This window comes from Solanum pennellii, chromosome 8 (genome assembly GCF_001406875.1).
Source record: "Solanum pennellii chromosome 8, SPENNV200".
In the NCBI taxonomy this organism is placed as follows: Eukaryota; Viridiplantae; Streptophyta; class Magnoliopsida; order Solanales; family Solanaceae; genus Solanum; species Solanum pennellii.
The window spans coordinates 835274-858976 of record NC_028644.1 but is presented as its reverse complement, the minus strand read 5'-3'; the positions used below and the strand labels follow the sequence as shown (position 1 = coordinate 858976).

Here is a 23703-nt window from a genome sequence, read left to right as displayed (position 1 = left end):
AAATTGTGTATGTGTCATTTTCTTGAATCTTTTTTCGTAGTTAATTCTCTCTTTTGTTCTCTTTTATGTTATTTTTAAATTTTATATTTTTTCCCAATATAAGTTGTCCCAAAAATAATTGGATATCTAAACCTAAGTATAATGATGGTGATAATAATAATAATAATAAGTATGAAATTTAACTAACTAAGATTTTTAAACTTTTCTTTATTTAAAATTTAATTATTAAAAAGTTATTAATACAAATATTAAATTAATCTAATATTGTACAATAAAAATAATTAAAACATGTGATGATTGGGTCATGACGAGGACAAGTAATAGTAATTGTGGATAATGATTTATAATAGTGTTGGCTAACTATATAGTCATGAATACTAACTATTAATAGCAATCCGAGTTATACATTGCCGAAAAACTATACTAAAGAATATAATTTATAAAATTACAAATAAACATAAAAGAACGATTAGATTTAAAGTTTACATAAATATATATAAATTATACTAAGAAAATCTCAAATAAAAAAGAAAAAATTGATCACAAGTTTACATTTAAGTAGTTCTAATATTACCCAATTCTTATTAGTTATTACCTTCCCTTTTTCTCTATAAAATTTATTTTTAATATTTAACTTTTCGAAGTTCACATATATTGATTTCTTAATAAATTTCATATTTAATCTAAATATTTTTCATAGTTTCTCTTCTATAAAATTATATGATTAACAAAAAATTCTTTTTATTAAAGTAATTATTGATATTAATATGTAATTTTATTTTAATCTTTTTTATAATCGCGCGAAGCGCGACTAAGTACACTAGTTATAAAATAATAAAAAAAATCTATAAAAGTACACATTAACACACGTTACATAGATTACTTTGCCTTTCAACCCGGGTTTGTCAATCGGGTTTTGGTTTCCCTGAAATGATCCGACCCGAGTAAATTCAAAAAAACCCTAGCAACTCCGCCTATATTAGCTAAAACCCTTGCAAAACCCCGCCTTTCGTCTTCACTCTCGAGCTCCTTCAAACGCAGTAGAAGCTGAAAAATGACGCTTGGAGAAAGGCAAGGAGATGAGAAAAATGACTCAAAGTACTGCGGAGTTGAAACGGAGTTCAATGATGACATGCCTCAACTTCTCTCCCTCAACATTCATGGAGGATTCGACTTTGTTGTCGCACCATTGGTTAGTAATCTAAGTTTCAGTTCTTTTTACCAAGAATTGATCAACCCATTTGTTATCGCATCATTATTTAGTAACCCATAATCCTAAATCTCTATAAAGCACAAAGTATTTGGCACTATTATTTTTTTTTTCATAAAAAAACTGTACTTGGATATAATTGATTTGGTTTGCAAAATGTGATTAATGGTGACCAATTAGCCAGTCACATACGGGCCTGAATTGCCCAATTTTGCTATGTGTGAATGGTCAGTATGTTACCTACAGTAAGACTAATGGTGTTGTCTAGCCCAATTTTTTGGTGAACTGTGATCTTTGTAAGTTCACTCAGGCTGTCGACATTACATTTCCTTTCCAAATATGAAGACTTTGTTTTCTAGCTGAGTAATGATTGGTTAGATATGTGATTTTTTGAGGAATGGAGGAATTTAATAATTGCAGCTAAGCTAATGACAAAGCTATCTAAGTTTTTCTTTTATATTGTTCAAGTAACATGTTGGTGTATTGATTTCATGAGAATCATGGGTAAAATCCATGATCTTTGTATTTTTAGAACGCTTTAGCAACTAAGGTTTGACTTGATTTCAGGGGTCATCTGTTCTTGGTATTGGGCAGTTTTTTTTTGGGGGGGTTTGGGGGTGGGGGGTGGGGTTTGGGGGGATAATTTGGAAGGAGGAACTATAGAATTTTTGATGAAAAAGCATGTTGTGCAGAAAGTCAAGATGAATTGTATACTTTTGTTTCATTTTTGGTGTAAAGAAAACTACTTAGAGGACATCATTAGTGTCTATTTTTGTTTCGAATTTGGTTCATGGGGTTATCATCTAGATTATTTAGCCAAGTATACTTTTTTCTTCAACGATCGCGGGTTTGCAATGGAATCCTATGGCCAGAAGTGTAAGAACTCTTACTCCTGCGCCGTACCCTTCCCCAACTTCCATCCCTCTTACCTCAGCTCCTCTCTGGCCTTGTCATAGTCCATATCTACCTGCCTCCTGCTTGTTTTTTTTTTTATAATTTGGTTGATGGTAATTATCTAAAAGAATATCTTAACAATCATTTCATACATAGTGTATGATCAAACCCAAGGAAAACTACCAATCTCATTGAGAGTCTTCTCAATAGCAATCATTTCATAATAATACTGCTCACTCTCAACTAGTCAATGTTTTCTCCATTCTTCGGTGTCATAATAATTCTTCTTTATCTTGTAAACCAAATGATCCCCATGAGTTAAAAAATGGATTAATGTTGTCACAGCTTACAACCTCTGTTATTGTAAGGTTAGAATCTTAATTTGAAAGATATTCATAGTGAAAAGACGCTTCCATATCATCATGAATATAAGAGTAGTAGTTGATTTCGTCACGGATGCCTTTTGACCTTTTAGCAAGAGAATAGTTCTAGATTCTCAAAAGACGACTAATATTTATCAAATTATAATCACTTGCAATTTATTAGTATCCTTTTCAAATTATTGCTTTTATAACCTAGAATTATTGCCAAATTGCGTCATGATTTAAAGGCAGATCAACTTGTTTCTAATCCAATTGTCCAGGACTAAAAATGGAAAGACTAGAGTTGTCTTACTATGTAGTTTTTGGTAATATTGAGCTCATTGACAAATTCTGGTAGAGGAAGCTCAAATGATCTTTTCCTATCAATCCTTTAGCAGGAAGCAATTGAGAAAATACCATCTTTTGAAATCTCATTAATGAAGGCACAAAGAGGGTGAGAGATGGGACAATTATCGAAGAGAGGGCTGAAAAAATAGAAAATCCTGATAGTCTGGTAAATAAAATTGAGTAATTAGTTGCAACTTTCCGATTTTTCTGCTAGTGGTGATTGATCGATGGTCTGGAGATTGTAAAGCCTAGCAATGACAAAAATGTAGCACAAACATTGAGAAAGACATTAGAATTTGGAGAATTTAGTGAAAGGTAGCGTGTTTTTTAAAGTGAGATGGTATGTAGCAACCACTGAATTATATTACTATTGTTATATGGACTTTGTAGCCATAGTTTACTGAAATCATCATTAACTTTATAAAGACATTTATGGAAGTTTATGTTGTGTGTGTTTGCTAAAGATATGCATTCTCTTGATTTTTCACTAAAAATATATCTTACTTGTTAGAGTGTATCAAAATAGTATATCTTTCTTTGCTTGGCGTGCTAAAACGATATATAAGGCTTGGAGTGCTAATAGTTGGGGAAAGCTTTAGGAGAGAAATCAAAGGGTCTTTCAAGGGAAATAATGCTCTGTACAGAATATTGAATGGGAAGTTATTATTACTTTAGGCTTTTGGTGTAAAGAGCAGAATATAGAAGAAGAAATCCAATTAGTGGATTTTATAGGTTCCTTGTGATTATCCACAGCTCTTTTATAAATTTTGGAGGTGACCAGCATAGCCCTGAATGCTGATGAATACAACTTTTATCGATTTAAAAAAAAATTAAAATGGAAATAACTCTTTATAAATTCTATTTTAAAAAATATAGCTTGTTTTAATCCTTAATTTTGTGATGCAGATGGATCCTGCTTACAGGCCTAGTTTACTGGTGAGTAGCAATGGTGGATCTGGGGTTCTTCCATTCGCTGGGTCAGACTTGGTGCTAAGCCCTTCCCAATGGAGTAGTCATGTTGTTGGTAGAGCTTCTTTCTGTTCATTGTTAGATTAATTTATATTGTTTGAACTGAGTGTTGTTTATTATTTTGCACGGGGACCGTCTTGTCATTCACCCCTATCGGTTTTGAAACCCCTTGTTAGTCTCTTAATGTCTAATTGACACATTTACTTCTTTTCAAATGAAGAATTGACACCTTTATTGTTGTTTCTTTTATTGCACTGCAAAAAAAGAAATAGAGTACATGAGTTTATCCTCTTTGGATTTACTCAGTGAATTAGATGCTGACTTGAAGTTTTTCCTCGAATTGTAGAGGTGCTAGTCTTGGACCATTACATGAATCCTGAACTAGGTGGAAACAATCCAATTTTTATTGTGTGATGCTAATATTGTTTATAGTTGAGAGGATTGCAATATCCATGGATGACCTATCATTGTAAAACAAATTGTTTGTTAATTGTATCCCTGATAGTCCGTACTCCTTACCATGAAATCTATTCATGAAGGTTCTAAGTAGTGACTGATTTATTAATGGATCATTCTTCATATTTATCTCAATTTTATTATTTCCTGGCATGTGTGATCTAGGTAAAATTAGCTCATGGCTTGACTTGGATTCTGAAGATGAAATGCTTCGGAGGGATTCTGAGATTACTTTGAAACAAGAAATAGCCTGGGCTTCTCACCTTTCACTGCAGGTGAGACTCTTGAATATTCTATGTTGTGCAAACTGAATGGAAACTGATTTGCCAGCATTTTCTTTTCTCATTATTTTTATTGTCTCCAGATTTGTATAGTTTCTTGCTGTTTAGTTTCTATAAATGCTTCTGTGGCTGTGTCTTTCGTTCCTACTGTATACAGGGTTGCCACCCACTTGATCCCCAAGTCAATAGTTGGTTTTCACCTTTGTACTTATCCAACATACAAAAGTGTGCTTCATTCACGTGGAAGCGTATCAACATGCAAACTAGTATTGGATATTTTTCTAATAACAACTTCCCTTTTTATGCCAAAGTGTCTTAGGGGTGTAAGAAATGTGCTTATTTCTCTCCATCAGACTCTTTTTAGCTGCCTTAAACAATGTTAGAAGTTTTATCAAAAGCAATGTGTTGATTTGACATGGCAATGTACCGGTGGTGTGAAGATGGAATGTGGTTTATATCAGATTTTGTCAAATCTGATCTTAGACTTTGACTTTGCGTCAGTAGATTAAGAAGATGAAGGGCAACAAGCAAGAAGCACATTCTGCTGTTACTCTTCATTCTTTTCTCTATTACTTGCTCTTTTCCTGTATGTGATATGAAAGAAAGCCGGTGAGACAAGTTAGGCTGAAAGAGAGCATGTTTATAACCAAGGGATTTAAAAGAAGATGTTAACACTTTGGGTATATATATGTATAATTTTTACACTTGGAGAGCAGGGGTTAAATCCTAACCAAGACAGAAGACACTAGATGATTTCTTATTATCTACCTAAGCTTTGGTGAACCAGAGTTCTGCGGTACTTGTGATGGTGGGAATTAGCAGGTAGCTGGTAGAGTAGTCAAGGTGTGTGGAAGCTGGTCTGGACACTGCCATTATAAGAGGATTCGTTCAACTTCTTCAATTGTTCTCCTAATTCTCAGCGTTAAACTCAATGTATGTACACCTGCATTGGTTAGCCATTAGATTTTCCTAGGGCAGACAACTGCTAAAGATAACTCGAATTGCTAAAGATAACTCGATTTATAGCATTATTATTTATTTGTGAAAGCCAACATGTGGATGTGTCCTAACTGTGGATGACGCTAGAATATAGACCATGTGAGATTAGTGTCTGAATACCACCAGCCTTGGTGGACAGAATTACTACGCATCAATACTGGTGTAGGTACCTGATTGAGTAGTTGAGTTGCAAATTGATTCGAACACCACTATTATGATTTATGAAAAAGAAATTCTTGCTGTGAATGCTTCTGCTGGATTGACACCTTTTGCATGCTTCTCCATGTTTGCCTCCATCAAAGAATACGAAAAAATGGGGGGAGGACAATGATTGTGCAAATGCAATTACTCTTCTGTTTGCTCTCGCAACCTTTATTTGCTTGAATTAAGCAGCATTTTTGTTTATTGCTTACACATTTTCTGATCCTGCAGGCCTGTCTTCTTCCTGCACCCAAGGGAGTGACCTGTGCTAATTATGCTAGATGTGTGAATCAAATTCTACAGAATCTAAGCAATATGCAGGTGTCAATCTTGTCTTTATTTTGGTTTAGTTATTTTTCCTCTGTTTTTTATTCACTTTAAATACTTGTTCCAGCATAGTTTGTTTTGTGTTTCATATTCTCATTTTGATTTTATGTGGTTTGAAGTTGTGGCTAAGGATTCCATTGGAGAAATCTGATGATGATGAAGATAGAAGTCCTAACTCTATGGTGAGTAATTGCTGCATGACTGCTTAGTGAAGATCTCTAACTTTACGTCCCCTAGCTGTCAGACTGGTCATTACTGAAAGTCAGTGCCAATGACAGATGTTATTACATTCATCATAATTTTAATGGTCAATTGGTGGACGATATGGAGAGAGAAATATGAGAGATTTTGATGGAATTGAAAGTGATTTTGTATATCTGAGTAATAGCCTCTTTTCCCTTATTTCTTTTTAGGGTAGCCATGAGATTCCTGTAGGTATAGAAGATTGGGTGTCTTTTGTATAAAATCATATATTTTTGTGATGTGCTACTTTTGGTATACTTGTTTACGGGTATCTTTTCGCTCATTATCAATAATTTTTTTTCCTGATAAAAATTGGTTTATTCGGTGGCATTTTCTATGCTATACTTGGATCCTTCTGGCTAGCTCGTTGACTCTGATGATTTATTTCCCTTACTGATATTATCCTTCTGATAAGGAAGTGATTCTGGTTTTCTTTTTGGTGGTACTGGGGTTGTCCTGTTAAAAGTGACCGGAGTGTGTATTATTTTGTATTGTCTGCATTTATCTCAAGTCTGATATTTAATTATTGTCTGATAAATTTCCCGAAAGCTCCACTTTTCAAATTTTCATTTATGTTATTTGAGCTGTATGTCACTATGCTTGATTTAATAGATAAATCAGTACTTTAGTTTGATGACGGATTTTTTTATACCAAGCAGGGTGAAGAACATAGAGATTCATGGGAAATGTGGAACTCATTCCGCACTCTCGGTGAACATCACAGTCAGCTTTCAGTTGCACTTGATGTTTTGTATGTATATAAATTTGTGAAGTGTAGTTATTTTAAATTTAATGGTTTCTAGGTGATAAGCTCTGAGGAAAATTCTTCTTTGATACTCATTGTCGTGGTTATGTCAGTACACTTACATGCGATATTACTTGCTGTGTAGATCCTCATTACCCTCTGTGAATTCACTTGCGCGGTGGTTTGGGGAGCCTGTTAGAGCTGCTATAATTAATTCCAATGTAAGAAATTCAAGGGATTGCCCTTTTTTTCTCCACTGTTGTGCTTGATACTCCTTTTGTTCTAAGTAAGAAAATGTTACCGTGCTGATTCAACAGTCTTTTCTCACCAATGCCCGTGGCTACCCCTGTTTGTCAAAACGACACCAAAATCTATTGACGGATTTTTTCAACCACTCAATTCAGGTAAGCACGTAACATCCAGTTCAATGATTCAATATGGAGTTTTCCGTTGACAATATTGTTCAATGCATATTTGAATAAGTGGGTTAAAAAGTGGTGACAGGTTCATTGAGCAGCACTGTCTTTTGTTTTCTTGATAATTTGCTGATAAAGGCCATTACTTTGAACTGTTTTATCAACTATAGAGAAAATGCTTCTTTATCTTTCTAAAACAAATTTGCTGATACATTTGTAGGGAAAGTGTCTTAGCCCTGGGTAGATACATTTTAATTTTACGAATAGTTATTGTTACTGTGTTACAAACTCGGCCATATGTACATGTTCAACGTGGGTGTCTGGTAACATACTGTAACAGGTACATGTAGTTTTCACTTACTATTAGTGTATAAAGAATACTCCAGAAGTACTGTCACAAGTATGTGAAGGATGCATGTAACTTAAAGCACAATTCCATTGATTTTAACTGTTCCAATAAGGGGAATCTCTGGTTTGCTTTGTATCTCTTTTACAGGGACAACAAAAATCCTGCCAGGAATTGTCCAATATCATGTGGACATGGTTTTCTTTGGCTGATTATTGTGTAGTTTCCCCAACTGAACTAACCAGTTCTTTTCGCAACCAAAGCAGAATTGCTTTGAGTATCTTGGGAACTGGTGCTCTGGGTTAAATAAATTGCTGGAAACCAATCTAGTTGTCTAATTTGAATTTTGACCATTTGACACATCTATTACTTTCACGACCAGTATTTAAGTAAGGCTATGGCTGGAAAGAGATAGAAGGATTAGCTGCCTAATTTGTAGATCTGGAAGCATTAGAATGCTAAAGCAGGCTAGCAAGAAGCATAATGGCAACTGCCAAAATTGGTCTTTTGATCCTAAGATACTTCAACCACCTACTGCTTACTGTAACTCTGTTGTAGGGGAGAAGACCTTTGAAATGATGGAATATTAGCATGGTACGTGATCGCTAAAAATAGGAGGTTCAGGAGCAGGTTAGTATTGATGAACCGAGTCTCATATGTTGTCTTCCATTATGCAAAGAACTGGTAGGATGATGACGCATCTGCCCAGTGAAGATCAGGTGGCACAAAAGATTCAACCATTTGGTGGACACATAGAATCATACTGAGAGAAAAGAAGATAGAATCATCCAGTCAGAACTGGATGTGGATATGGGATAGTTAGTGATATGTCTAGAAAAGAACACACCGACTATACAAACAGTGTCTCATTGGTCTATGCCATGCACATGCAGAATATTACAAGGCTTTTTTGCTATCCACTGAGTCTTGGATCTGGAAACAACCAATTTCTTGGTTATTAAAAAAAGCAAAATAAAGGCATATTGCTAGACAATTTTTGAGCTGTAACTGCTTTTAACAATGTGAAGTAGCCTCTTGGTGCTCTTTGTGATTAAAAAATAATGTTAGCATATTTGGGGTGGGAAATAGGTTAAGCTGAATGAGATGCAGCAGAATAGACTACCCAATAGTCCGGGTTCCATATTTACTGGCAGATCTTCAGTAAGGTACCTAACCAAACTAACTCTGTCATGATTATTGACTTGTCAACCCTGAAGAGAAGTTTAAGGAAAACCAAAAATTATTGGGCGACATAACAAATCAACATAAGAAGTTCGCCATGGCTGATAAAATAATTTTGGGAAATGCTTTTACTCTTGGTGATTTGTCTTCGCCATATGCTTTATTTCTGTTATTCATTCTGTAGGACTGCAAAAAATAGTTTAGCACAACAATTGCTGCTAAGTGGTGTGGAAAAGGAAATTGGGTCACTACCAGAATGTGAGACAGCCTCGGATGGAAACCCCTTGGGAGTGTTTGGTTTCACTGTCTAGTTTCATTAGGAAATCAACTAAAAGTTATGAGTCAATCTTGGTGTAGGTACACAGTGGTGGTAAACGAATGGACACTTGTCGGTGACTCATTTGGGGAAGAGGATTAAATATGAAGAAGAGAGTTCAGTAGCCTGGTCATATGAATAGCCAGTTATAAGGCAGGATCTTGAAAGAGAATTGGAGCATTGCCTGGTGAAAAAAATTGTGTAGAGTATGAAGGAGAAATAGAAATGAGAATTCGAGTGTCAGGGAGTTCTATTAACTTGATTAAAAGGGTGGAGTGTTTGAGGAGGTGAACGAAATTGGGATTCTTTAAAACTGAAGAGCAAGTAGGACACCGAGTGTCTGGGGAGTTGTAGGGAATTGATGTTGTTTGAAACTGCAGAGTAAGTGGGCAAGTAGTACTTACACTCCTGCCATTTTATTTATCAAGATTTTTCGCATTATGTGCACTTGTGCTTTTTTCATTCATTTTTAGTAACTCATTACCTAAATTTTGTACATAGCTTGTGGTTTGAGCTGATATATTGGTAGGTTTGTTCAGCTTGGTCCAAATCAGTTTTAAAAAAATTGCCCACAAATGAGTAACTGATGTTCTCGCCTAACGGCTCAAATAACATGCACATGTATCGGTACTTGATGGATATGCAATTTCTTCGATGATATAGTAATCATCTGTTTATCAGGGTTTTCAATATTTTCATTAGATTGAATGATCTTTTTTAAGCTCACGTATTTTGTTTAATGTGCTTAGGCTACCGATTTGAGTGTAGCATTTTCATAACATCTAACCATTTGGTAGCAAGTTGAGAATATGTTATCTTGTTGTCATATCTACTCATTTTCATTTGCTGCTGAGTTATCTCCCGATTTGATATCTGCATTTGATTCTTCTACTTGTCTTGTTGGATAATCATATGATTTTCTTCATTTTTGGGATCTTACCATGAACTCTCTCGCAAAATGTCTCCTGCAGATAGTCATCTCTGGACAGCAAATGCAGAATTTCCCTACGGGAACTTCAGTGTCAAATTCTCACAGTAGTAATAATCAAAGTGAGGGTGTTGAGGGTATGGCGTTGAACTGGATTTGAGATTTATTTTAATAATCAGAAAGTCACAGTTATGTATTTTAAGCTGCCTTAGTTTCAATCCGATCTTTTGTTTTGTCCTACTTCGCAGTTTCTTTTTCCATTGTCACCGGTAATACTCGTGATATGTTAAGTATCCATAAAACTACCATTTTGGTTGTCCAGTCAGGGCTGAAGTCCTACAGAAATTGACCTGTATCCTACATATTTCATGTATATGAAATGCCAATTTACATATTCACCTCGGTCTACTTAATTATTTGTACACTCTTGTCTCCTTCTCTTAACTCTATATAGTAAGATCTCATCATAAAAATGTTCGTTCCTATGAATTTCAAACCATACAGTTTCCCCCCTAACTTATTTGCATCTGAGTGGCCTTATGAATTTTTTATCCTTCGTGAACCCCTTGGTACCACCATATTCTCTTTCGATCGTCAGAGCATGCACCTATGGGAATGCAGGAATTAGGTTGTCTATTCCTTTATGTTCAGTCTTATTGTTAGCAAGATTGCTTTAGTTTGTATTAACATTGTTCAGGCATGCAGCGACATCCGCTAAGGTCATACCTGGACTACATTGCTTATTTATACCAGAAGATGGATCCACTTCCTGAACAAGAACGCTTTGAGGTAGTGTATCTCCTGTGCGTTTGGGGATGTTGTTGACCTGTTGGTTCGTTTGTATTAAGTTTCAATGACACACCGACCTTTTTCTTATTCAGCTTGGTTATAGGGATTACTTACAGTCTCCCTTACAGGTGCATGCTTTATTCTCTATCTTCATAATTTTTTTCTTCTAAGTATAGGTAGCTGAACTTTTTTTTAATTCATTTCTTTCCTTCAGCCTCTCATGGACAATTTGGAGGCCCAAACTTATGAAACATTTGAGAAAGACACGACCAAGTACATACAGGTACGTGTAAGCTTATTGTCTGGCAGTAAAACATAAACTAAACTTAGTGAGGGGTTTGTTTGTAGTTACTATAGTTTAGAATGTTCTGAAGTGCTAAGCAATGGGGCTTTTACAAAAGAAATTGATAATGGCATACTTTGCTACTATCATATGCTTGTTGTGTGCTGCTTTCTGATTGAAAGAAAAATATCTATTGAAATTTTATCTGTTATCATCTATTGTTGTTTTGGGGAGAAACAAGGGGCTGCCCCGTTAAGGAGGTATGCAAATGTTGACAACATGGTGTTAGCTAGAGATCATACTCTTTCATTGTGCTTAATATTCAGATTTTTGGTGAGCACAAGCGGAAAAAAGCTACAAGGCCCGCTTCACGCTTTAAGAGAAGCTTTCGCTTTATTGAAGTGAAGCACAAATTATAAGAAAAAAAGCCAAAATAAATAGAGACAATATATAAGCAAAAGTTCAAATAAAAAACTAAAAAGTAGATATCACACAATACTTTATAGACCATAGGACAAACAAAATCAAAGATACTAACGGTTCAACATCTAATTCTTATTCTTCTATAGTTCTACCTCGACAAGATTTTTTAAATATTTTTTTTCCTAATTATCATTATATTGTTCATCATCATCTTCAACTCCATCATCCTTCTTTTCAATTTCATCAACTAGGGATAAACTTGTACTACTTATTTTCTTCTCCGTGAACTTCAAGTATTCCCCTTAAACCATAATGGTTCTTCTCAACTCCACTTGCCTCTACATCAACACCCTAAGTGAAATCAGAATCTCCCTAAAAAATGCTTCAACTTTAGCATTCCAACAACGATTAGTCATTCACTGATATCATCAATATTATCCAAAAGAATTGGATCAATTGTATTGTTAGCATTGTAAAGACGTCTCAAAGTTCTTGTGTATTTTATGAACACTAGGTCATGTTGAGGTGCTTCAGGGTTCTCTTCCTCAATGACCTAGTGTTCAAAAATATAATAGAATATCAAGGCGTCCTTACAATGCTCACAATGGATTGATCCACTTCTTTTGCATAATATTGATAATATCAATAAATGACTAAACTGGAGTTGAGAATGCTAAAGATAAAACAATTTTTGAGAGATGTCTTGGGGTGTAGCCGAAGAGGCAAGTGGAGTTGAAGAGAACCATTATGGTTTAAGGGGGAGGTACTTCAAGCTTACATCGGAGGGGAAATGAAGTAGCTACAAGTCTATGCCTAGTTCATGATGATGGAGTTGAAGACGATGATGGACAATATAATGATAACTGAGGAATGCAAGGTTTTGACAATCTTGTAGAAGTAGAGCTTAGAAGAACAAGGATTAGATGTTGGACCATTAATAGTTCTGATTTTGTTTGTCTATGGTTTATGAATGATTTTGTGATATCTACTTTTTAGTTTTTAATTTGAACTTGCTCATATATATTGACTCTATTTGTTTTGGTCTTTTTTTCTTTTAATTGTGCTTCGAAGGAAAGAGTGCTTCGCTTAAAGCGTGAAGTGGGACTTTGTCATTTTTTCGCTTCTCACACCCCGAAACATTGATTAGAATGTGTACCCTAACTGTTCTAAAGAAAACACCTGTGAAGGGTCTTTCCTTGAAAATGTCCTCGAACAGCAAATATATATTATGAACTGCTCATGGAGTCCAATATATGTGAGGGAACACTCCCTTCAACATATGACCCGCTTTAACATTTTCATCTGCATTATCTATAACAATTTGGACAACATTCTCTGCACCGATCTTCTATATAGTGTTCTGAAAGAAGAACATTTTGATGGAATCAATAGACAAATTGCTCCTAACAATGGATTCAAGAAATGAGCTTTTCTTTGGAGAATTCACCAACACATTGCTGTTCATTTTTTTGGTTCTTATCATCCTCTTATCCATCATGATGGGACATTCAAATTTGTTCCATTCTAACGCGATGATCCTCCACAATTTATTTTTGTTTCTTCCACTTCTTTAGTTAGATAATCAACTTCATGATAAGTGGAAGGCTTCATTCCCGCACCACATTGGTCTACGACCTCCATGAAGTCTCCAAAAGGGTCGGTAGAAAGACACAATTGAAGGGGAGCCTGCATCATAAACCCACCGTGAAAAGGCGGCAACTGCACGTTCCCTCAAATGTTCCTTGGCAACATCATGCAAACTTTTGTAATTGCTTTTCCCTGCATTATCTCCTGACTTCTACGGAAAATAATACTGTAAAGTGCTTTTCCTACCAATTGATCCATAACTTGACGAGACTATTGTGTTCTTTGCCCCTTTTTGTGATTTTGCAGGAAGCGAAAAATCCACAACTTCACGCTCTTCCATTTTTTCTTCTTCATCATCATCGTCAAGATTAGTTGCATTTGGTTGATCTGAAATTTAACTTTTGAACTCCTTTTTTTCCCCAACATGCTTTTTTATTTCTTCACAATCTCTGGGCATTTTGCACAATCTGCGACATCACTATAAATTACCAATAAGATGTTTGTGGTAAAAAATTCCACCTTGAAATGTATTGTCTCAAAAAATACATGTGACTTAACTACTTTTGGTCTCACTAGCTCTTCTACCACATTTCCAAGCTGGGTCAGACTGAAACATTTTTAATCACGGTCATTGTTAAGAAAAAAATGGCAAGGCAGTTACATTTTTTCCCAGAACACTAGTAGAATTGGAAAAAAAAACAGAGCACTGGCAGGCAGCAGTAGATGTTGAGAAAAAACCAGAGCACTAGCAGGTAGCAGTAGATGTCGAGAAAAAAAACCCAGAACACTAGCAAAAAAATTCAGCATGGCAAAAGAAAACAAGAAAGAAGAACAAAAAGAACCCTAGCACTAGCAGCACTAGTAAGAAGAAGAAGAATTAATAAGAGGAAGAAATTACCTGAAAGCAAAGAAGAAGAGCTGCAAAACCCTAGTCCAGCCTTTTGAAATTCATGAAATAGGATTTCTGAAGTTGCGACTTATTTGTGTCCTTATAATTGACCTTCGAAAAAGGCTTCAAGACAAAATGACCATTGTGCTGAAGCGCGCTTCTGCACTGGAGGCAATCACTTCTCTTCAACAGTCTCACGTCAGGTCTTCAAAGCGGCTTCACGTCGCATCTCCTTGCTTCATCGCTTTATGAAGTGCTTGCTTTCCAAAGTTGTGTATATTCCTTATCTTTTTCTCAAATATTTTCTTGTGATGTTTGAGGAATCTCATAATTTTATCTAATTGCAGACTGCAATTCAGATATATGTTCAAGTTGGAATTGGGAACTTAAAATTGAATCTTATAATGAACAAAATTCTTCTAAACCGTACCGTATGGTCCTACTAAAGCAAAGGGTTGTTTGAATTCGCTATCCTAATAATTCATTCTTTTGCATTTTGAAGTCATTAAATGATGGTTGCCCTTTCTCTTAACTTGCATCCTTACCAGTAATAGCCAAAGAGTGCAATAAAATTTCCATCTGAAGAAGGAAACTATAGGCTCTTTTATGGGTTGTGTATTTAACGTTTTGCCTCGTTAGTCACATAGTTGAAAACTATAACGTTTTGCTTTGCTCCCCTAAATTCTGTGTAGACCGTACTATCTCTCTTTCACTTAATTTCTTTACCTAGTCCTTTCAATTATTCACGATTTCCTTTTCCTGCATGATGAGGAAGAGTCTGTGATTTATTTAGTATTGTGCCTCAACAGTATTGCTTTACTAGTATAATTGTCTTCCATGATCACTGTTGACTCCTATTCTGGCAGTATCAAAGAGCAGTTGCGAAAGCTTTAGTGGACAGGGTTCCAGATGAAAAGGCATCTACAATCACTACTGTACGGGTTTTCTCTTGAGAATTATTGTCTTGCTTTTGATGTTAAGTTACTCATTTAAATGGCTCGGGATGTTGTCTTGAGTTTACTTTTTGTGGCATCCTCAGCTGTTAACGTGAGTTGCTCAAATGCTTGTTGTAGGTCTTGATGGTTGTTGGGGCTGGACGTGGGCCTCTTGTCAGAGCTTCATTGCAGGTTTAAATATCTTCCTCTGGAGAATGTTAAAACTAGGAAGAAAAAATATGCATTTGCCTTGTGCCAATAAATCATCTTATGTTTTTTGTTTACCTTGTTGCTGACAGGCTGCTGAAGAGACTGGACGCAAGTTGAAAGTTTATGCTGTCGAGAAAAATCCAAATGCAATCGTCACCCTACATGTAATCAATTCACTGTTGTCTTTTGTGATTTAGTTTCATGAACTTTTGATGTGTGGCCATTGTTGATATTCATTTTCTTGTCAAGTCTAGAAAGTGTTTAGTTCTCATAATCTCCAGTAGCTATTCAAGCTAGTTGAATAAAGAAAATGCTGGATTTCTTAATTTTTGGGCTGTTAATATACTAGTGTATATTTAATTAATTTGAACTCTTGAATCTTGAGAAAGTTAAATTGAAATAGAATGGTGTCAAACATGGTGAGACATCCCAAAATGTGAAGTGTGCTAAGAGACATATTACATGTAACTGATTTTTATAAAAATGTTACATGTACCTGATATGTTAAATGGAGAAAAGCATAATTTGCATACTAGAAAAATTGTGATTTCCTTGCATCTAGCGTCTGCTAGGTTTGAGTTGGCCTCTTGGCCATGTATACATTCTATGGAAGTCCATATCAAATCTAACAAAACAAGAATATTACCTTATCTTCTTTCTTACTGGAGTAAAGAGTACTCCACTTGGTCTTTTAACAAAAGAAAATGACGCCTCTGCTTGAATTAAGAATTTACTAGTTGGGGGCTCCTCTTGCGTTGGATATGTCTTTTTTGCAAATGTTCTATCAGAAAATGCCACTCTAGTCTCTACCCCACAAAGGTATGGGTAAGGTTTGCATACATCCTCCCCGCCGCAGATCTCACTTGTGGGACTACACTAAGTATCGTTGTTGTTGGATCCTGGGCAGTAGATTGTATTAGGCCTTAGGGATTAATTATAGTTGAACTGGACTGAATCCACATAGTTTCCTTAGTTTAGTGCATGTGACATCACTTATGGATTCAGGGTCTTTGGCTTTTTTTAAACTGAAAAAATAATAATATAAAATGGGGTGTCTTTGTTGACTTCAAATTTGAAGGAAAATCCAAATTTTTAATTGATGTTTTATTCTCTTTTCCATAAACTCTTTTTGGAAGATCTGTGAGCAGACGGACTTCTACTTTACTATGTTAGCGGACTCTCACCTGTGTTTCCTTTGGTGACCGCTATTTTTGACAGAGCTTACTAAAGATTGAGGGCTGGGAAAAACTTGTCACCATAGTTTCAAGTGACATGCGCTGCTGGGATGCTCCCGAGAAAGCTGATATTTTGGTATTAAACTGACTCTTCGGATGCGGAAACAAACCATTTTATCCATAAAATATAATGTTTGATCTTTCATTTGCAAATCCTCATTTGAATTCCTCTCATCATTTATTTTTTACTAATACAGGTTAGTGAATTGCTTGGGTCATTTGGAGACAATGAGCTGTCACCTGAGTGTCTTGATGGTGCTCAAAGATTCCTGAAAGAAGACGGAATTTCAATTCCATCATCGTATGTGTTCAGATATTTTATTGTCATTTGCTTTTCATATTAAAGGATATACGCTGGTTTAACGCGATCCACAGAGTTCCATCTCTGGTGGTGAATTGAAAATCATGAGTATGGGTTAATACTGCTCATTGGCAAGCATCTGTCGTAGGAATGTACTCATTAGTCTCATGTCTGATAATTTTAGATTTTTGTGGTTCCGCTTGAACTTATTTGGAGAGGTACAGTGATTCCAAGAGGAGCACTGAATTACCTTTTGGTGACTTAAACACATAAAATGGTGATTTGTCTCCATGACACGTGATGACTTTTTTTACATTTCTCCCTGTAGTTTCACAATTTAATATATCCTTGACTGCGAATTTCTCAATCGACCGAAAAATGGAATAGTTTCCTCTATACCTAGAAGTACTTACTAGTATACCATGATATTTATTTACTTTGCTTATCTCAGGTATACAAGTTTTTTCCAGCCTGTGACTGCTTCCAAATTATACAATGATGTAAGTTTTCATCTTTTATATATATATATATATATATATATATATATATATATATATATATATGGGGTTCATTGATGATTGACCTCCATTTTGAGTTGTTACATGCATTGGTGCTATTGTCACAGATTAAATCTCACAAAGATCTTGTGCACTTCGAAACTGCTTATGTTGTCAAGTTCCACCGTGTAGCAAGGCTTACTTCTCCTCAACCAGTAAGTTCATTTAAGTCAAAAGGATCTTGATTTAAGTTCTATAATTTTCGAGAATTGAGATTAGAAAATAAGTTTATAAACTGTTGAAAAGACTAAACATTCAAACTGTTCAAAACTCTGATACAAGTTGCTTGTACTGCTGAGCCAAGGGAATAGAGATTCATAAAGTTATCTTTGTGAATTCTCTCCCTTCAAAATGTTGCAACTGTTATTGGAAACGACAAAAAGAGCGTAGTGCATAAGCATAATTATATTTGTAGAATTTATGGAATCTACTTCATGTGTTCGATGACCGGTGAAGTCAGTACCATGAATCAGAATAACACCTATGTTTTCCACAAGAGCAGGAAAGAAAAAAGCGAAAAATTAATGATGCTTGAAGAAGGAAAATGTTGACTCTATAAGTAACAGTGGTTTTGGAATGTGGTGCATCTCATTTCTACCTCACTGTAGTGAACCACATCATATGTCCTGCAGAATGTAAAGAGAACCTGGCGTCAACAGTGCTTCTTTCACTAGAAATATGAAGAGGGAAAATCACACAAAAAGAATAGAATTAGTAAGGAAAGAAGGCATAGGTTCCAGCAGCGCCAACTCAAATGTATTCCTTGATGCAATGTATTCATGTATGTCATTGGGAGGGGCTTTCACTTCTGTAACTTACATTTGGTTATTCTATGTTTTCTTAGGTCTTTACATTCAATCATCCGGAGGACTCAAATAGGAAAAGCAATCACCGGTATACAAAGCTACGATTTGAGATACCCACTGACACTGGATCAGCCCTGGTTCATGGTATTTGTTATACTCATACTGATTTCATGTGCTTTACTTTGTCTGGGAACTCCATAAATATGAAGAATGATATTTGTAGTTACTAGTCAGCTACATACTCAGAAATTTATAGTCATGGGTGGCAAAGAAGAGGGTTGTCTGAACACGCTCGCGTTGTGAAGTTATTGCTGGATAATATAGTCGAAGTGTTCGCCTTAGTCTTGAATAATGGTGTAAAGATAGATACACTAAAGAAAATCGTGACATTTTAGAGATACACATTGAACCCAGTCTAATATCAATCCAGAACAAAAATTATGTTCCTGTGTTACTAGTTTCACAATTAACTCAACTGTTGAACCATAGACTTTATTTATTTTTGGCAAGTGGGGGTTGGTTTCACTAGTACCTAGTTTACAAGGAATGTGTCCTACTTCTGCTCAATTGTTTCCCATCTGTTTTTACTTTTAAGTTAGAGTAATCGTTCATCCTTGTGACTTCATTTTGTTGATGCCAATGGTAACCTACCGATGAACATATAGAGAAAAAGGTTTCTGTTTTAGTGTTTAATGCTGTCAAGTGTTATCGTCTAGTTTAAATGTTTAGCATGTAGAATCTATCTTCTTCCCATGAGCAATGGGAATGGTAGAAAGTAGTACATAGTTCTGGGTGATCTTTTGAACTGATTCGGTGTTAGACTGTTGGTTTTACCGATGCTTGGTTTACTAAAGCTTTATATAAGAATAGTTTCTGTTTACTCCTTGACTTCTCATTGATTTTTCCTATGAATAACAGGTTTTGCTGGTTATTTTGATGCTGTACTTTACAAAGATGTTCATCTTGGTATTGAACCATCAACAGCAACACCTAACATGTTCAGCTGGTATGTTATTCTTTATTCTGCCTACTTTTTCTGGGGGCTTGTTAGAGGCATTTGACCTCCAATTTTTTCAATTGTCTAACTTTGTCTATCAAAAGTGACAGTTGTATATTCAAACACCATCTCTATAGCTATTATTTTGGTTAGGGTTTAATTATTAACAAGTCCTTGTTCTTATCAGGTTCCCTATATTTTTCCCATTGCGAACACCTATGTGTGTTCAACCGGGCATTCCTCTAGAAGTTCATATTTGGCGTTGTTGTGGTACTTCAAAGGTAATTACTTCCTTGCATGTTTTGTATACTTCCCATTCTGTATTTATCACCTAGGGTAATGGTTTTGAGGATAGCTACATAAAGTGATTTGAATAAATTTCGAGCTGGAGTTTCCCCAACGATCACCTCTTGTAGTAGCATATATCCATACTCAAGAACCACATCTTCATTGAAGTGTGAATTTGCTCCCATCTTCATTGACTTATTGCTTGATGTAAAATAGGTTTGGTACGAGTGGGGCGTGACTTCTCCCAGCTCATCTCCTATACACAACTGCAATGGTCGCTCATACTGGGTTGGATTGTAAGAGTTTCTTCAGTGTGTTTTGAGCTTTCGAGATAGCATGACGTGATATTGAACTTGAAATGAGTAACAAGTCTAATGTTGCTTGTTAAAACTGTCGTAATCATGGCTTCGTATCGCTCATCTTTCGATTGAAAGTTGCTGGAAATTCCAACTGGTGCTCAACATGCCAAATTGATTGTCTGTGCACTTCATGGTGCTTTAAATTTTTTCAGTAGAAATTTTGTAGAGTTTAGGTTCAGATAAACCTTAAAACTGCTGTAGTAAAAATAATCCTTTTCTTTTAATGAATGTAGTTTGGTTTGTGCTATATGTGATCCTTTTTTTTTTTTAATGTAAAATCCTACAGACATATTGTCAGTCATCACCATTATCGATTATCATTAAAAATTTTGAGATATTTTGTTGATATAATATTAGATCAATTTAAATATAGATCAAACAAATAGTCTTAACTATTTCTATTCATATCTCAATATAGACATCTTAATAGTTAGATGTTTATTTAGATTTAGACAGTGTCCATTTTAATATTTAGATATGCATTCAAATTTAGATTTCATAATCTTAATAATAAGCACTAAATCGACTTGTTATTAAATTCTGATTGTACGTTGCGAGGTCTATTCGAGATGAACTTCAACATAAATTTTTCTATACTCAGAATTTGAATTTGATACCTCTAATTAAGCAATTTTACTATAACTTAGGTTGATCTTTTAAGTTTTTTGTTCAAGTTGCAAAGAAAAAAAAAGGAATAATATATTGGAATAAAACCTAGTAGGAGGATATCTTTGGACCTTCTCAGAAGATATTTAATAAATTAATATAAAGAGAGACAAAATGAGCATTGATTATAATTTATAACGATAATGACTCTGCATTTCTTTTTCTTATATTAAAAAAATGAAATAATGAATCTACATTTTTTTTTCTTAATATTAAAACAAAATAAAAAAGGTAAGATAATGACTATAGATATTTTTATATCCTCACAAGAGTTCATCTCACATTTGTCTTCCCTGGAAATCTACTATGATAATTTTTGGACATGTCAAAAAAAACATTTTAAGCTAGCGGTATCTTTGTTCTTTTGTAATAAATAAATAAGATATTTTATTTATGTTAAAAATAAAACTCACATATTATAAATTATATTAAAAATATTATAAGTTATAATTAATAATTCAATTAAAAATTATAGTAAAAAAATATCTAAAATAAATAAAAAGAAATATTAAAATAAATATCAACTCAAATTTTAATGAACGAAAATAAGTTGAATTAAAATGAATCAAGCTAATAGGTGAATGGATCAATAATCAAAATTGATTAATTGATCAGGCATAGTAACGATCCTAGATTTATTAATCAATGTACAATTATCCTAATAGTAATATTATATTAATTCATAAAAGAAATGAATTGATCTTATAATAATAAATTACAAATTATTCTATAAAAAAATCTATAATTGCATTCCTTGATTTTAATTTTGAAATCTATACTACTCAAATTTCACATGATCATGATGTCACGACTTAAATCAATGACACATATTAACTACTTTGAATCTAGGTCGATACAAGTTCGACTTTGGAGTTAAGCTACACCGAGCTTATTTACATATAAACTTGAGTTTTACCATTCTAAACTTTTTAAAAAAAAAATCCCATTTTCGATCGGGGGCAGAACCAACGTATGGTTCAGGGTTCATCTGAATTTCTTCGGTTGATCGGATGAAATTATTTTTTATGTCTATAGTAGATATCGAATTCCAATCAATTGATTCGCGCTTTACTTCTTCAAATTTTAAACCTTTTAGAAAAAAATAATCTTAATTTTTCTACTATTTTCGATATGATATTCGATTAAACTGAAAATAACAATATTGCACATAAGGTCATGTAACTTTCCATCTCTCACTCCTACTTACCCAAAACAAACTAGAAATGCAACTATTTTATTTCTTTCATTTTCAACACAATTCCATAAAAAAAGAAATAAATTTGAATTATAACTAAAAAGAATCATTTTTTTTAGATAAACTCCAAAAGAAAACAATCACTGCTGATCATGAAACAAAAAAAATATTATTATTATTATTATTATTTTATTTTTTTACAAAAAGAGGACCCCTCAATCACTAATATAAAAAGGACAAAAAACATATGGTACCATATACATATAGCCCATTGTTTTTCTCTAGAATTATGTGTTCTAATAATTAAATTAATTAGCTGGAAAAAAAAACTGATGAATATTAATAAATTAATAGATCAAAAAATTCAGAATACAACTTGTGTATTCATAACAAACCTCCAAAATATTGGCTGTGTTATTTGCATAGAGCCAAAGATAATAACATAATGTCACATGGGTGCCTATAAATATTTATCCAATTTTTGTATATTATAACATCAAAATAAATAAAGCAAGCATAATATATTCTACTTTTGGGCAATTTTTTTTTTACATAATAATAAGGATTGTGCCTCAATCTCAAGTAAATTTTCTAAATTTGTGAATTCACTTGGAGTATATATTACCCAAATTATAGCTTGTTTTGGGTAAATGAAATTAGGTTAACTATGTTATTTGACAAAACAAAGATACAAATTAAAAGAAAAGCAATACCCTAATACTTAATGTGAATTTAAATTTAATCGAGCTTTAATATGAATATCAGATACTGAATGAGAAAAAAAAACAAATATAAGTTACAACTTACTAGATTACTCCTATTTAATAATGGTGAACTAATTTTGCTCTTAAATATTGTGCATATATATATTTCTTTAAATTTTAAGAGTATAGTTGGACATAATTATCAACTTTTGTCTTTTGAACTTTCAAAGTGATAATTATTTTACACAATATAACAAATAAAAGAAATTTAAAATAATAATATAATTGCAGATATATTATAATTAACAATAATAATAAATATGAGCATACATTTAAAATTAATACTCTATATAAATTTCGTCAAACTTAAGACTCTGAAACTAACAACATTAACTCGATTATCGTTAAATAATTTTGCAACAATATATAATACTGTTAAAAAGAAAATACACTCTCACACTACATATCTCTATTATTATAGTATCATAATAGATTCTTAAAACTAAAACGAAAGTTAAAATGAAACAAAAGAAAGTAAAATAACTATGATATATTTATATATATATATATATATATATATATATCTACTATCTCAACCCTATAAATACCTCCAACCATTCACAAATTAAATCATTCACTCACCATTTCTCCAAGAAAATACATTTATTTAATTTATATATTTTTCACAATGGCTTCCAAGAAGTTTTTCTCTACTCTTGCTCTATTGCTTTCCCTTAACCTAATTTTCTTCACATTTGTTTCAAGTTGTAACACTTGCCCTAAACCTAAACCTAAACCAAAGCCATCATGTCCACCACCACCATATGTACCAAAATACAAAACTTGTCCAATTGATACCTTAAAATTAGGTGTTTGTGCAAATGTTCTTGGATTAGTTAATGTTGTTGTTGGTTCACCACCAGTCACACCTTGTTGTAGTCTTATTTCTGGACTTGCTGATGTTGAAGCTGCCCTTTGTCTTTGTACTGCTCTTAAGGCTAATGTCTTAGGGATTAACCTTAATGTCCCTATTTCATTAAGCTTGCTTCTTAATGTTTGTTCCAAGAAAGTTCCTAGTGGATTCCAATGTCCTAATTAGTTGAATTGTTTGATTTAAAGTTTAAAGATAGGTAGCATCAGCACCGACTCTATAAAGTCAGAATCGAATTAATTTTTCTCTTTGTTGATTTCTTTTTTAATTCATTCGTGAATAATAATTTAAGGGGTGCTTCCCTTTTCATTGTTTGTATTTTGGT

At 33.9% G+C, this 23703-nt stretch overlaps 2 protein-coding genes across 3 annotated transcripts; both read left to right on the top strand.

Moving 5' to 3' along the window:
• The first annotated feature begins 986 nt into the window (after positions 1 to 986).
• On the top strand, positions 987 to 20215 carry LOC107028915 (protein arginine N-methyltransferase 1.5). 2 transcript variants are annotated; one of them, XM_015230159.2, is made up of 23 exons: positions 987 to 1192; positions 3721 to 3838; positions 4405 to 4514; positions 5952 to 6041; positions 6167 to 6229; positions 6950 to 7041; positions 7181 to 7256; positions 7353 to 7439; positions 10267 to 10360; positions 10921 to 11012; positions 11105 to 11140; positions 11227 to 11295; positions 15061 to 15129; positions 15268 to 15321; positions 15429 to 15503; positions 16558 to 16650; positions 16772 to 16875; positions 17327 to 17375; positions 17501 to 17587; positions 18277 to 18382; positions 19157 to 19244; positions 19423 to 19516; positions 19740 to 20215. In XM_015230159.2, exons 1-23 carry the CDS (start codon positions 1055 to 1057, stop codon positions 19821 to 19823), a joined length of 1968 nt encoding a protein of 655 aa, XP_015085645.1. In that variant the 5' UTR covers positions 987 to 1054; the 3' UTR covers positions 19824 to 20215. The 2 variants fall into 2 exon arrangements, with proteins under 2 accessions (XP_015085645.1, XP_015085644.1); XM_015230158.2 differs by having other exon boundaries at positions 6947 to 7041.
• A 2843-nt stretch (positions 20216 to 23058) lies between these two features.
• Positions 23059 to 23692, top strand: LOC107026804 (14 kDa proline-rich protein DC2.15-like). The gene has a single exon (XM_015227892.1). It carries the CDS (start codon positions 23136 to 23138, stop codon positions 23544 to 23546), a length of 411 nt encoding a protein of 136 aa, XP_015083378.1. The 5' UTR covers positions 23059 to 23135; the 3' UTR covers positions 23547 to 23692.
• The last annotated feature ends 11 nt before the right edge of the window (positions 23693 to 23703 follow it).

Bases quoted from the DNA above. Each gene is read 5' to 3' on its own strand.
- LOC107026804 (XM_015227892.1), top strand. From the start codon at position 23,136: ATGGCTTCCAAGAAGTTTTTCTCTACTCTTGCTCTATTGCTTTCCCTT.
- LOC107028915 (XM_015230158.2), top strand. From the start codon at position 1,055: ATGACGCTTGGAGAAAGGCAAGGAGATGAGAAAAATGACTCAAAGTAC. The intron at 7,042-7,180 runs GTATGTATATAA...CTTGCTGTGTAG, and splicing joins TCAGTTGCACTTGATGTTTT to ATCCTCATTACCCTCTGTGA. The intron at 15,322-15,428 runs GTTTAAATATCT...TGTTGCTGACAG, and splicing joins TTGTCAGAGCTTCATTGCAG to GCTGCTGAAGAGACTGGACG.